This window comes from Chionomys nivalis, chromosome 15, assembly GCF_950005125.1.
Source record: "Chionomys nivalis chromosome 15, mChiNiv1.1, whole genome shotgun sequence".
NCBI lineage: Eukaryota > Metazoa > Chordata > Mammalia > Rodentia > Cricetidae > Chionomys > Chionomys nivalis.
This window is the reverse complement of record NC_080100.1, coordinates 20582045-20597709: the sequence shown is the minus strand read 5'-3', so window position 1 is coordinate 20597709 and position 15665 is coordinate 20582045. Positions and strand designations below refer to the sequence as shown.

Here is a 15665-nt window from a genome sequence, read left to right as displayed (position 1 = left end):
ACAGAAAAACCTCATTTCAAAAAACAAAACAAACGAAAGAAAGAAAGAAAAAGAAAGGAAAAAAGGAAGAAAGGAAGAAAGGAAGAAAGAAAGGAAGAAAGAAAGAAAGAAAGAAAGAAAGAAAGAAAGAAAGAAAGAAAAGAAAAGAAAATGCAATGTGGCCGGGCGGTGGTGGTGCACGCCTTTAATCCCAGCACTTGGGAAGCAGAGGCAGGCGGATCTCTGTGAGTTCGAGACCAGCCTGGTCTACAGAGCTAGTTCCAGGAAAGGCTCCAAAGCTACAGAGAAACCCTGTCTCGAAAAACCAAAAAAAAAAAAAAAAAAGAAAAAAAAAAAAAGAAAATGCAACGTGGCCTGGATTGGATCCTGGAATAGAAAAGAACATTGTGGAATCGATTCAGCCAAATCTGAAGCCGGTGGCTTTGTGCATATGGCTGGCTGTTTGGGGTTAAGTCTTTACTTCTCACTAATGGACTAGAGTTGTGTAAGGTGTTGATTAGGGAGAGTGGGGAGAGGTGGCATGGGGCTCCCCCATCACCTTTGCAAACTGTCTAAATAAATCTACGCGCATTCTCAATGAAAGTAGGCTGGCTTAAGAAACAGGGAGGTTAGATACTCACGTTATCGACCAGCTTCTCCCAGAAGGTAGGACCCGAGCAGGTTCATTTCCTTCCCTGACTCCAGTGGGTACCGCGTGGTCACTGACTGGAGTGCTTCCTCCTGGGAAGACTCTGGTCCTACCATTCACAGGACATGCAAGGGAGGCTGCTCTGTCGAGGCCTGGATGACCTCTAGCTGGGGAGCCAGCTGGAGAGGTAGCGGGGGAACCGAGGGACCTTCTGGGGATGATTTCCAGCTGGGTTCTGAAGAGCCCGGCACCCGGGCTGGCGGAGTAGTCCTCGCCACCGCACAGCTTGTCCAGGTCTGGCATGCTCAAGGCTCTCAGCTCCTGGAGCTTGGATCGGGAGACAGGTGAAGGCTGGGTGTGGCGTACTGAGGACTTGTTTCTCTTTGTGGGTGAGGAGGCTGGGGTCCCTGTTGAAGTGGGAATTCCCACAGGGACGAGTGATTTCTTTGGGTCTGAACTGGGGCCCTTGCTGCTAGTCTCTGGTGGATTCTGCCTGGAGACAGTCAGCGTCATGCTGGACGGGGACTTGGTCATCTGCGGAAGAAGGCCGCTGGCTTCACTCTGGCTTTCACTGCAGGAACTCAGGCTTCGCCTCAGTGACCTTGCTGTCACGTCGCTGGGGTGGCTGAGGCTCCCTGAAGTAATGCTGCCAGATGACCGCCTGCTAACGGGAGGCTTGGAGCTCACGGATAAGAACGGGGATGTGGTGGACTTGGCTGCGGGCCGGTCAGAATTGGCCAGGTTCTCAAAAGACTTGATCCTCTGCTTCACAGAGAAAAACGAGGTAGATTCATGGGGCCAGTTCTGCTCATAGTAGTGATGCCTCCTAGTGGCTTTGACCTTGTCTGGGACGAGGCAGCTCGCCTCAGGGACTGCACTGGCGTCCCCTCCATCCATAGGTGGCAGGTTCTTTGATGTCTCCAGAAGAGGCTTCACACTGTACGTACCCTGTCCATTAGTCATGCCTTTGGCTGCCTTGGTCTCAGAGAGACCGGTACTCATCACAGGGACCTGGGGATCTTGAGGCGAGCCGCTTGGGCTATGTGGGGAAGGACCTTTGCGTCCAAAGTGGCTTGAGAACTGGGCTGGCATGGAGTAAGTCCTGGTGGCTGGCCTCGGTGTGAAGTAGGGGTGCTCCTCTCCCCCGGGGCCTATGGGTATACCATTCTTGGGCACCCCTAGGGAGGCTGGCATCTGGCTTGGTCTGCCTTGGGAGGAATCTGACGTCTTAGCAGGTAGCTGCAGGGAGGAGGCTGGTTTGGCTATGCCGAAGGGCCAGCACGTTTCCCGCTCCACCTGGGAGGCCTGAGAGAGAGGTGACCCTGCCAACTGCCGGAGACTGAGGCCACTCTTTTCCCTACAGCCGCTCTGGGTCAAGAGCCCTCCCTGTCTGTCACCATCAGGTGGCTTGTCACCACACACATTCTTTGGCATTCTTTCAGAAGAAATATCAACTATTTTCACCTGGTTTGTCCCTTCTACAGGATCCCTAGTGATTTTTTCACTTCCGTTCTCAATGATCCCTCCGGGCTGGGCTGCTTCTGACACCACCAAGTCCAGTCGGCTGGGTGTGAGCGGCCTGCTCTGTCTGATCCGTGGTGCTGTGGGACTCACTGACTCGGAGTCACCATGGGACACCTTGCCCTCCACTCCACACCCTGGGAACCTGGAGACGGCCAGACAACTTGTGTCAGATTCCGAGCAGACAGCCATGTGGAACCGACTGCTTGTACTTTGCTCAGGGAGAGTCTTGGGGGAGGTCAGGGGTAAAGCGAAGGTTCTGATGCCCGTGTCTGATGCCGAGGTCCTTGGTGGCCCCGAGGGAGCCAGGGGTGGCTTGCCCTCAGGCATGCACTGGGGAGGCTTGGGGGTGTCCACAGGAGCGTTGTTAGGCTCTTGGTCAGCTATGTGGAGCCGGTGTGACACCGCCTTAGAAAGCATTGTATGGGAGGCCTGGGGTGAAACCAAGGTCTTCCTGTGGTCGGTTCCGCTGGCCTTGACAGAACTGGCCAAGGGGGCCTCGGGACCACTTTTGCCTCTGCCACTCAGTCTCCTCAGCCTAGGGCCGTACTTGGGTTTCTGACAGTTTTGTGTTTCCACTGGAGTTTTCTTAGGGAGGTCTGTATTTTCCTCGCTCTTCTGCACTGGAGGAAAACTCTTAGTCACAGCCACCCCCTTGCTGTGGTTGGTGCTCACTATCTGGGCGTTGGAGCCGGGACTTGTAGCCAGTGTTGAGGACTGTTCCGTCTCAGATTTGCTTTGTGAATGTGTAACCTGGCTATTTCTATTTATTTCCTTAAACCAGGCCATGATGGGCCTCCTGGAGATTGTTTTTGGTTTCTGTAGTAAATCGTCCGGGTTGTGACTCTTGGCAATGTGTAGGTCTGCTGAAACAGTCTCTCCATTCTTCGGGCCCTCGGCACCCGGGGCGCAGATACCGTGCATCACGCTAGCGGTGGCTCCTTCAGCTTCTTCCTCTGGGCTTCCTTTACCCAGCAGGTCACATTCCAAGCCATTCACCACATTCGAGTTCCTAAGTGCAAATGGCAGGTTGTGACCATGGCCGGCCATTTCTGAAGGCTGGCTGTCTCCCACAACTGAGCTCGTGCCGGTGGTGGCCGTGATTTCTTCTGTGCGTGAGGGCCTGCGGCTCTGTGAAGCATTTAGGCCCGCCTGCATCTCATGCTCCTGAGAGCTGACATCCAGGAAGGAAAACAGCTGGGAAGAGCTTGAGATGGAGGTTTGTGAAGTCCCTGGCAAGGAGCAGACTCTTTCACAGGCGCCCCCCGCCGCCGGCTCACTCAGAGCGCTGTCCTGGAGTGGCAGAATTCGACAGAGTGCAGCCCGGGCAGGGGGATGGGCAGTGCCCGGGTTCTCGGGGCAGCCACTTGCGGAGCAAATTTCTATCTGCTCATCCTCAGACTCACTAGTTCCTCCCTGATGAGAGGACCCATGAGAATGGGGAGGCAACCAGCTGTTCCTGGCGGCTGCTTGTGACACTTCGGCAAGAGACTCAGGGTCGGAAGAGGAGTCTTCAGCATCGCCGTACATGGATGAGAGTGATGGCTCCGTACTGTTTCCTGGGCCCGAGATGGAGATACTGTCTTCATGGAAACTGCTAAAATTTCTGGAGTAGTTGTTTAAAAAGTTCTTGTTCACAGCAAAATGTTTGTCGGGATGGATGGAATCCAAGACAGAAGGCCGGGACACCCACTGTGGGGGCGGGGGAGGGCCTGTGCCCTCGGTCTTCCTTGGGGAGGATGTGTGGTCACTTCCGACTGACTGGGCATGGTGGGAACTGCCATCCCCAGCTCCTTCTTGTGACTGGTCCTCAAAAATGCCCAGGTGAGCCCCAAAGTCTGCTTTCTGGGAGAACTGTGACCTTGCCTCAGAGGCTTCCCCGATGGAGTTGTCTGTCACAGGGCTTTCTCTGTTCCCTGACAGGGTCCTGTAGGGAGTCAGTGGCAGAGAGGGGCTGGCATGTGACGTCTTCCCAGACGTACAAGCTGTATCTTCGAGCTGAGGACCATCCTTCCAGCTTCTAGGTATGCAGAGTCCCGTTGTTTCCAAGGCCTTGCTGGGACCTCGACTCCTTTCTTGGGACACAAGGGAGAGATGGGGGATGGCGGTAGCTGGTGTTGTTCCTGTGCTCATGGGGACAGCTGCTCTCCTGGTGTTGGGAGAGCTGTCCCCAGGTGCAGCCCAAGTCCTGCTGAAGTCAGGAGGAGCCAAGGCCTTCTCTCTGGGAGACGTATTCTGCTCGCTGTCTGGTTTCACTTTAGATACGTCCTGGGACTCAGGCTCCGTGGTCCTGGGAGACAAAGGCTGGCCAACTTGCTCGGTGATGGTGGAAGTCTCGCTGGAGACAGGATGAGCTTCCCTTCTCTTCCCTGGGGGAGGGGGGACTGAGGAACCATCCCGTCCTGTATTGGGTGATAGGGAAAGTGTAAGCAAACAGAAACCTTCTAGAGGTTTAAAAAAGTATAAATAATTTCAGCCTACCTATATAGACCTTCTGGTCTTTCTTTTTGCCTCTCAAATTGCACAGTGCTCACAGCCAACAACCACCACCCTGCTCTAATGGCCTTAAAACAACTCAAACAGGCAGGACGGACATTTAAACTTGCCCATTTCTCTTTGTTTTCAGACAGGCGACACCAGAAATCCCCTGCTTAGATTTCTTGACCCAAGCACCTCTGCTGGCAGCAGTTTTGGGGAGAGGAAGTTGGTCTTATTCCTTAGCTTTGGCTTAGACTGGGCAGAGGCATCAAGTCTTGTCCCATTCCCGCATCATGAGTGACTTCAGCCTCAGATTGCACCAACAGTTGAACCGCCAAACTCAAGAGACTTACCTTTTCAATTTGCTTTTTGATGGTCTCTCCGTGGAGCCCTGTGGACCCTTACTGACTGAGCCTCCATGACAGGCCTGTGCCTGCACACTTAGTCAAAGGGCTTGCTTTTTAGCAAGGAGATGGAGCTAATGGGAATGACAATGCTCCAGCTAGGGTTCCCATTGACACGGGGCTCTAGCTCTGCCTTTGCTATAGTTTGGAGAAGCAGGAGACATGAATACCAGCTAGTCCAGGAAACCTTAGCAGTGGGGGAGCTTGAGAGGGGTTGTGAGGGATAGTTTGACCCAAATGGTGAGGAGGAAAACAGGTTGAAAGCAGACAGGTACAAAACACGGAGCTCTGAGGTGCAGGGACAGGGGGCAGCTGGAAGTCAAGTCCCAGAGCGGTTCTGTCCCCTTGGAAAGCCCTGCAGAGGCACTCTCTTGGGCGAATCTCACTTTGGCATGTATCATTTCACAGTGGGGAAGCAGGCTCAGAGCCACGAGAAGTCTTGGTTTGAGAAGCGTTCCCCCAAATGTTAAGTTCCTCTCACATCTCGTCTATGAAATCATCAGGTGGTTTTTTGAGACAGGGTTTGTCTGGATAGAACAGGCTGTATAGACTCAGAGATCTGCCAGTCTCTGCCTCTAGAGTACTGAAATTAAAGATGTGTGCCAACAACGCCCTGCTATTGGTTGGTTTTGTTTGTTTTTGAGACAAAGACGGCTCAGGTTGGCCTTGAATTTCTGGTCTTGTTACTGACCCTGTGGTGTTGAGATTACAGGTCTGTACCACTGTGCTCAGATTACCGGCACTGGGGAGCAAACCCAGGGCCTTGGACTCACACAGGCTAGGTAAGCACTCGCCCAACGAATTCTGCTACATACCGAATGATAGGATTTTAATTACAATGTTTCTTTCCCTGTTTGGTGGTGCTAAGCATTTGAACCTAGAGGCTTGCACATGCCAAGCAATCACTCCCCCACTGAACTCTGTCCCCAGCTCTGGATTTTCTTTAAGAAGGGGTTTTACTTTGAGGCCATGGCGACTGGCTTCATACTCAAAGAGAGCCATCTGTCTCCCGAGCACTGGGATTAAGGTGGGTAGCACCGATATAGCCCAGTCTCAATTTAAAATTTTTTTTCCCAAATTACATCTATTTATTGTGTGTGTGTGTGTGTAGACCATACTGCATTACATGTGCAAGTCAGAGGAACAGCTTGTAGAAGTTGCTTCTCTCATACCACGTATGTACTGGGGATTTAAACTCAGGTGGCTAAGTACCATTCCTGTGCTTGTGAACTCTCAAGTGTAACATCTTCACTTCTGCTGACACCAAACACGGGGGGGGGGAGGGGGGGTGGATGGCACTGTGATAAGAGGAAGGGACTCAGGCCATTTTGAAAAAAAAGTTTATCATGGTGTGTTTGTGTGTGTAGGTCAGAGGACAGCGTGTAAAGGGAATGCTCTCTCCTTTCGTATGTGGGCTCAGGGATCTAACCCTTGAGCCACGTCTCTGGCTACCAAAGGCCACTTAACAGTTTCAGATTCTCTGACTAAACATTCACTAAGAGGCACATTGCCGCTCAGTTTTTGTTAGTGAGCTGAGTTGCTGCAAAGTGTGTCCCCCCGATGGGCACATCCTCAGGGTGGAAGCCTTCTGGGATGCAGGTCCAGCTGCCTCCTAGAGCAGACCGCAGTGCTGCGGAGTCACCAGGGCTCAGTGTGGCTCATGCCACCCCTGCCATGCAGGAACAGTCACCACGGTAGCTGCTTGACCATTGCTTTCTCTGGGCGCCCGCGGCTAAGAAGTGTGTTAGGTACCACACCGAGAAAAGCAGCGGCACAGGATGTGATTGATCCTGTACCTGTTATACACACAATGGAACTAGCAGTATCAACTGGACACACAGAGGAAGAGCGATGGAGAACTCTTCTGGGGCTTCTCCATCTTCTCAGTTGGGTCAACAACTTCCTAATTTATACAAGAAAGAGACCTGCATTTCATTATAGAGCTAGCAACAAATAGGGCATCTATGCTCCCCACACCCCTTCGGAGTTTCTCTCACAACCGCTCTGCGGAGTCCTTGGAGGTTTTGGTCCCTGCTCCTGTTTTAAGAGAGGCCAACAAAGAGAACCAATCACGGTTGCCTGGGCTGTAGGTCGGCCCTCAGGACCAGCATAGCTATTGTCAGGTGGCCTGTTCCTACATACAAGAACAAATCAGTCTTTCTTCCTTTCTGAAAACTGTGTGTGCCTGTACATACCTTACCAAATGCCCATCACATGCTCGGCTTATACACTCAGATGTGATTTTTTTCCCCTTAGGAAAATCACATACGTGCATACACATAATGCATACTACTTTACTAACAGTGCTTTCTTAGTACAGGGTACATGGAGAAACCTCACAGGTGCCTCAGGATCCAGCGCACGAGGCAGGCAACTGAGGATTTGTGTGACTTGTTAGGAGTCCCTGCTTGTATCAGAGCTTGGATTCAGACCTGGCCTGTGTATAATGTTGTATGTTTCTTGCCTTGTATCATTTTTTAGACATGTCCTAAGAATCAGGACTATTTATCGATTGATTATGTGTATATGTGCGGGTACTTGGTGCCATGGCACATGTGTGGAGGTCAGAGGACACCCTGTAGGAGTCAGTAGTCCTCTCCTACCATGATTGAATTCAAGTCTTCAGGATGTCTGCAAACATCTTTACCTGACATTTCATGGGCTCAAAAGCCAGATTTTTGTTTGTTTGTTTGTTTATTTATTATGTATACAATATTCTGTCTGCGTGTATTCCTGCAGGCCAGATGGTTGTGAGCCACCATGTGGTTGCCGGGAATTGAACTCAGGACCTTTGGAAGAGCAGGCAATGCTCTTAACCGCTGAGCCATCTCTCCAGCCCATCCAGATTTTTTTTTTTTAAAGGTAAAGAGTTCCTTCTTTTATCAATTGTGTGTTTTAGGATCTTTTTCTTTAAAAAAAATTTACATTTTGAAGAATATCTTTTCTGTACATTGGAAAGCATTTGTTTTTGATAAAATTAGAAGGAAGAAGGGCCATGCTCAATAGTCAAGGTCCCTTTGAGAATGAAAATACCACAAAAAGACAGAACACTAAAAATTGTAGGAGTGATGTAACTTAATATGCAGGGCAAACATTTCAGGTATACCGCCAGAGCCCTAGAGGGCGCCAGAGCATCAAACATTTCAGGTATACCTCCAGAACCCTAGAGGGCGCCAAAGCGTCATCGCACCAACTCTCTCAGGTTCTTGGCACGTGAAACTTCAAGCAGCTTGGTAAGATTCAAGGTTTATATGTTAATTAAACCTTGCACATGTATTGTTACATATTAAATATCATCAGTTCCTGACACTTGTATTTACTGGCTCCTCCTTTCTCTAAGGCTTATAACTGGTGCAAATTCCAGAGAGGACAGACAGACACCTGCAGAGGGTTGGAAGCACAGCTGAACAGGTGGGACAGCTCCAGGGAACACAGAGCAGATGTCTTTTCTTTGACTCTGGGGCTGGGAGACTAAACGCCTCTCTGGCCCAAAGAGCTTGCCTGTATAAACACCTCCCGAAGGCACAAACCCCTGAAGACCAGGAAAATTAGCCTGTCTAGAATAATTCCTTGGTTGGATAGATTTTCTGCACTGTTTCAAATTAGGAGGAGATTGGTTTTGGTGATAAAAGAAAGTGGTCTCTTGCTTCTTCAATTTGGAGGGCAGTGTGGGCTCCCAGGAGAACATTCTGACAATCGTTCTACAGAATGGGCACTCTTAGGATGTACCTGGGCACTGGTCTCAAATGAAGGCTATTTTGAAAGGTGACATCCTGAACTGCCTCTGTGTAACTTCATCTTCTGCAAATGGAACCCCATTTAAGGCAACGCGCTTAACAGTAAAGTCACATTGCTAACGGAAAGTGTCCGTTTAGCATTCATTCAATAGTGGGTGATGGGGAACTGGACCTGAAAGGTGGAGCAGAAACCATGGTAACCGAATTATCACTGACTGAGGAAGGAGGAGCAACTGAGTGCACGTGCGTGCGTTTGTGTGTGCGTGCGTGTGTGTGTATGTGCGCACGCGTGTGTGTGCGTGAGGGGGGTCTGCATGTTTTCTGTGACTTCAGCAGTGTGTAAGTAGACGACAGGTATGGTGGCATAAGCCTGTGATTCGAGCACCCAGGACTGACTGAAGCAGGGAGCCCACAAGTTCCAAATTTTAAATTTGTAGGACATCCCTGAGCCGGTGATGGCTCAGTGGGTAAAGGCACTGGATGTCAACCTTCAGACCTGGGTTCAATCCCCAGGAGAGAACTACGGGAAATTATCCTGTGACCTTGACGTGCGAACACACACACACACACACACACACATACACATCCAAACACACACTAAATAAAACATAATAAAAATATTATGGGACTGCCTTGATTGGCAAGGGAGCTACCTTATTTTTCTATTACCACAGACCACCAACACGTCAGTGGCTATCAGGACATTATGGTAATTAACCAGCCACTAGAAAGATTCCCCTTTGAGGAAGTCACTTAATTCAGCTTGACTTAAAAAAAAAAAAATTGAAGATGTAATTGGTCATGATTTCCGCTTTCATGCAGTCAGTCCGTCTCCCATGATGCTTAGGCAGTTTTCCTACGTTATTATTTATTTACGTCTTACTTTTCTTCATGGAGGCTTTTACTGCCACTTCTCAGTGCGCTTGATTTCATACAAGCAGACTAGAGAGATTGAGGGGGGCAGGGAATCCCATTTCTTACATCTCATCCCTGTCACAAAACGAAGACTGAACACGGAAGCGCTCGATGTGGGACGCACACGGGGTGGGTGGGCACAGTGATCAAGGATGGCGATCTCATGAAGTCGACACCTAAAATATTGATTTCCCTCAGCGGTTTTGCGTCCCTGTCCCTCAGTGGAACCAACATTAACAGTCTTACCAGTCTCAGGGTGTGGCTCGCACTCTGGTGCACCGCCCTGCAGGCTCTCTGTGGGGGATCCAGTGATTGGGTGGCATGGGTTACTGGCTGCTCCACAGTTGGTGGGGACATATCTGTCCCCCGGGGTGGGATTTCCCCGAAGTTCCTGGCACAATGAGAAGCAGAAGCCACGTTAATAGCTTTTCAGGGTTTCTGCATCCTAAGACAGTAGAGGAGAATCGGGTTGGGAGCCAGAAGACGGGGCTGGGAGCTGGTAGATCCAGGCTCTGGATTCTCATCCCTAAGCCTTGGATTTTTCAGCTTTCAAGAGGGGATGAAAGGACTTGCCAAATCTCAAAAGTTTTAAAGAAAAGATGAGAGTAGCATAAGAACAGCAGGTAAGGTTTCTCTAGGTGGGAGGTACCTTCCAACATGCTGTAAGGATAGCCAAGACTGTGAAATCAATTCCTAAGTTTGATAGCGAGGGAGAGGGCAAATTGGGAGAAATGAAACCGGTATGAGATATTTCAAGACTTCTCTTAGGCCAAGCGTCAATTATTTTATCTTCCTTTCTTCTATGGAATGCTCAACACAAAAACAAATTTAAAACTCACAAAAAAGCCCAATCATATTTATTTGAAATTAACCCACTTAGTTGGTGCCCAAAGGTGGTGGCAGAAGGAGAGGGATGTCCGTCCGAAGGTATAATGTGTCTCTCACAACTCCTGTTAAAACTCATTCTGTAAGGTGTCAGTCATCGGCTGAGGGAAGCATAGTGTTTAACTTAGCTAAGTTCTGGTGAGGGAGAACAGAAACACGGAAGCAGAAGAGTGGTAGCTGGACAGAAGATGGCGTGGAAGGGGTCCGTCGACTGCATATCTTAAAACACCTCATTTTCTGTTACATGAGAGAGTTCTCACTAGGACCAGGGAGAAGGCTCAGTAAGAGTGCTTGCTACACACAGAAGTTCAGATGCCAGCGCTGGGGCGTGAGTCTCTGGCACTCACTAGCTGTCTCCTTAGCTGGAAATCAGCATGTGCCAGTTTAGTGAAGGACTCAGTCTCAAGGGAATAAGACAGGCAGTGATAGAGAGGAAACCTGATGCCCTCCCTGACCTATGCATACACCCATGGGAATGCGTACCTACACACACACACACACACACACACACACGCGCGCGCGCGCGCACACACACACGCACGCACGTGCATACATACTAACAACCATCACATCACAAAATCTTTTAAAAGGTGCTGAATAGAAACAGGGAACACTGAAAGAGAAGACACCAGCTTCATATCTGAGGATGTCTCACGGTGAGTGAGACATTCTCCTTCCTTTTTTGTAAAGTCAAATTTTAGAACCAAAATTTTTATGAGAAAAGTATTTAACATAAAAATATCACTCAAAATCCACCCCCACACCTCCTATTCCAATTTTAAAAACATTTATTTTTTTTTTTTTGAGACAGGGTTTCTCTATGTAGCTCTGGATGTCCTGGAACTTGCTCTGTAGATCAGGCTAGCTTTGAACTCAAGAGTTCTGCCTGCCTCTCTCTCCTGGGTGCTGGGATTAAAGGTGTTTGCCACCACCGCCACCTCCCTCCCCATTTAAAGGTTTTATTTTTATTCTGTGTGTGTGTGTTTGTCAGAATGTATGTCTGTGTACCTCATGCCCTTGGAGGCAGTTGTGAGCTAACACGCAGGTGTGAGGGGTTGAACCTGGCTTCTCTGGAAGAGTACCCAGTGTGTTTAACCACCGAGCCATCTCTCCAGCCACTCAGAAGTTCTTACTGTAACTATTTCAAAATTAGAAAATCGTAGGCTGGGATGGCTCAGTGGGTAAGAGCACTTGCCTCCAAGCCTGACAGCCTTAGTTTGATCCCTGGGGTCTACATAAAGGAGAGGAGCGAGTCCTTCAAGTTGGCCTCTGATTACTACTGGTGGCACAGCACATGTGTGACTGAGCGTGAGTGAGAGAGAGATAGAGGCAGAATATGCACACATTAAATACAATTAAGAATATATATAAGCCCCGTCTTGGTATATATCTGTGTGCTCATGTTAACTAACAATCTCATCTGTAGCCCTGTTTAATCAGAACTGCTAACCTGACAGACAGGTGATACTATATTTGGCAAGAACTGTTTTTTAATAGATATCAGTAATTATGAATAAAAATCCTGACCTGGCCTTCTATGGTGAGCCAGCATGTGGAAAGGGATAGGGTACTGGTGATCAAATCCAGGGTCGTGTATGTACGGGGCCAGCACTGTGCCCCTGAGCTACACTTCCGGTCCAGATGGTATTTTATAAAAGGAAAGACCACACCCACTAATGGCATGTATCATAAAACATGTGCTGCTTAGCGGTAAATACAAATATATATATATACACACATATATATATAATGTCTGAGTGCCCCGCATGTACACCTGCAGGTCAGAAGAGGCCACCAGATCCTATTACAGATGGTTGTGAGCTACCATGTGGTTGCTGGGAATTGAACTCAACCCCTTCTAGAAGAGCAGCCAGTGCTCTTAACTGCTGAGCTGTCTCTCCAGGCTCAGTAAATAGAATTTTTGAGGAGAGGAGAAATTATGAATGCATAAGGTTAAGGGAAAAAAGGACTTCTACTGCATACAAATTTTATGACTTTGTATTTTCTCGGTTTATGTACACATTCACTTTAAATCACAATAAAATATCTTCGTTAATAAGGCCTTAAAAATCATCTCAGAGTCTTTGCTCAGAGACTGAACAATTTCTTTTTTCCTCTTTGCTAGCAAAGAGATATACTGCAAAAATTAAGTCAACAATGAAATGGTAATGAACATATGAGCAATTAGTTACACTAATTAATTTGCATCCACTGTGGTGGATGAACAGTGCTATTTTGTGTGACATTTTCTTAGTTTCTTTTTTCTTCTGAGACAGGGCTTAGTTATGTATCCAGAGCTATCCTCAAGCTCACCAATCCACCTGCCTCCACCTCCTTGAGTGCTAGCATTGCAGGCTCGTGCTGCCACGCCTGGCTTCACATGACGTGAAGGGTCTATGTGGCTCTGATCACACTCACTCCCTTGTAGGGATCTTGAAAGCAATCGAGGGTCCCTCCTGACCTTATCAGCTGGACACAACGACAGTTAACATCTACTGGTCATTCCCAACAGCCAACCAAGGCAGAAAGCAACGCCCTGCCTCCCGGCCCAGAGAATCAAGGCCCGAGAAGGTCCAATGCCTTGCCCATGCTATCATTCAACTCGTGTCAATTGCTCAGTGGAGTTGGCCCCAGGCCCACGGCTTTAATCCCTCCGCTCTGCAGTGCCTTCCCATCGTCACTGCTGGCCCCGTGCCCTGCGAGGCAGTGAGCACAGATATTTGGCTGAGTCATCTCATGACTGACAGCCTGTCACCTCAGTAATGGGCACCCATTACATGACTGTTGATAGTCCGGCCGTCACCACACTCTCATCCAGCTTGCCCCGCGCCTTACAAAACCCTTGGCAGTCACTCGTGCTACCTTCAAACTTAACAGAAAAGCTGGTCATTTACCTTCTCTGCGGTTCCACTTGGCTGATGGCCAGTGACTGCATCTTTCCTGGTTGGAGGCTGGACTTTCAGGTCTTGACCACATGGTCCGTTGGCTGTTCCACTGAGGGCCTCAAGGTGATCAGACCTCTTGTAGTGCGGGCTGATCCTAGCCACAGGCTTGTGTCTGGACACCAGATTTCCATTCTTCTGTGGTGGGGAGGTGGCATTTTCTGGGCTCCTTGAGCTCTGGGTGTCTACGGGGACTCTGTATTCCAGCTTTGGTGAACTTTTTGACCCTGAGAGTTCCTTTCTCCCAGAGCCTCCAGGCCCACTCTTGGTGGTTTCTACAGAGCCTGGCAGGCTGGATGCCTTAGGAGGAGTACCCACCATTCCATCAGGGATGCTATGCCCTAGGTCCAATACACTGCCAAGGAGAGGCACGGAGCAGGCCTTGCTGACCAGTGGTTTCTGGGGTCGGTCCTCTTGCTTACTTGTATCAATGCTTTTGGAAGAGGTTGTCAAGGTGGGCGGAGTGTCGTCATCTACCAGAGGCCTGCTGGGGTCTGGAAGGACTCCTGGCAGTGAAATGCAGTCCCCTTCACCATCAAAGTCTTCTTCGTCGCTGGCGTCATTGCCGTCATAGCCGCGTATCCTTCTTTGGCGGAGGAGGGGGTTCCTGAGGACCTGTGGGCTTCCAGGGAGACTGGCTTGCCTGGCGACGGTTACCTGCTTGTGTAAGAGCCCAGAGGTCCTCTGGCTTCCAAGTGTCACAAGGCTGTTGGCCCTGGCTTTCCCTGTCTCCTTGTGAACTGCAATGGAAGGAGAGAGAAGAGTCAGACAAAAACAGGTTTCTGATTATGCCTGACTTTATATAACTTTAAAGAAATAAAACCCGGTGTTTGCTCTTCTAAGCACACCCTATAGATTAAAAGTAAAGATTGCTTTCTTTGCCCAGTCACTTCAAACAAACACATTCCTGTCACTGTCCCTAAGCACTTCTGAATTTACACGTGCCAGGCACAGCCTCTGGCCACTGGAATTCATGTAAACAACATGGTTTCTTGTGGTTCAAACAGCAAGGGCAGTCAGTCTACTGCCAGCCCCATTTTTATACACGTAGATATACATATTGATACATATACACACATGCACATCCATGTGTGTGTGCATGTGTGTGCTCAGGAAGTGTGTGTGTTTGAGTGTGAATGCAGGTGTGTAGGCACATGTTTATACAGAGTTGGAGCACAATCTCAGGTGCCAGAGTCCTCTTCCACCTCATTTGGGACACGGTGTCTTGCTTTTTGCCATATGACAGACCTAAAAACCCCTCGGGAGTTTTCCTGCCTGCCTCCCCTCTCTCTCTGCTAGGATTACTGATTTCTGCCTTTACGTGGCTCCTAGGACCCGAACTCATCCCTAACTCACGCTTCAAGTGTTTTTCCTACTGAGCCATCTCCTCACCCTTAAGAACAATGACAAAAGCCAACTCCAGGTTATTTAAGTTGAATGGCAGGCTTTCTAGGGGTGGAGAATCCATAGTCCAGCTTCATTTTGTCCCCTGAGTTACTGAGAGTCTGACCTAAATGCCAACACCACCTCTCTACCAGGTACTGCGCCTAGCATGTCCCTCACACCTGTGTTCTCATCACCTGAGGTCCCTCCCTGTTTGTCACAAAAGGGTGTGGGACACAGCTCAAGCTGTCTGCTCCTCAAGGCATCTTTGACACAGCAGGTGATTCTGCAGGTCTTGGCATGCTTTTTGTCCACACGACAGTGCAAAGTACAGGTTTGCCATTTGCACACCCCACTGTGGCTCCCATGTCTGCCTCTCTGAAGCTCAAAGAGTAAAACTGAAAAGGGAAACCTTGACAGAAGTCTGAGAGCTCAATACAGTTCGATGATCTCATTTGAACAGAGACGCAAGGATTTTTGAGTAGCGGTGACCTTTTGCTGACAGTGGCTCTCCCAGTCCCACATCCCTAACTGTTTTCTTTCTTTCTTTTTTTTTTTTAATATTTATTTATTATGTATACAATATTCTGTCTGCGTGTATGCCTGCAGGCCAGAAGAGGGCACCAGACCCCATTACAGATAGTTGTGAACCACCATGTGGTGGCTGGGAATTGAACTCAGGACCTTTGGAAGAGCAGGCAACGCTCTCAACCTCTGAGCCATCTCTCCAGCCCCCCCTAACTGTTTTCTAAGAAGAATGAAGTTTAGAGGG

The 15665-nt window shown here is 49.1% G+C and overlaps 1 protein-coding gene across 4 annotated transcripts in view; it reads right to left on the bottom strand.

Moving 5' to 3' along the window:
• Positions 1 to 15665, bottom strand: part of Pdzd2 (PDZ domain containing 2) — a 345949-nt gene that overhangs the window by 13143 nt on the left and 317141 nt on the right. For all 4 annotated transcript variants that reach the window (XM_057789462.1, XM_057789463.1, XM_057789464.1 and 1 more), the window contains 3 exons: positions 13463 to 14250; positions 9930 to 10074; positions 621 to 4551 (listed from right to left, as the gene is read on the bottom strand). In XM_057789462.1, the coding sequence (XP_057645445.1) occupies positions 621 to 4551; positions 9930 to 10074; positions 13463 to 14250 (4864 nt within the window). The remainder of the gene's footprint in view (positions 1 to 620; positions 4552 to 9929; positions 10075 to 13462; positions 14251 to 15665) is intronic.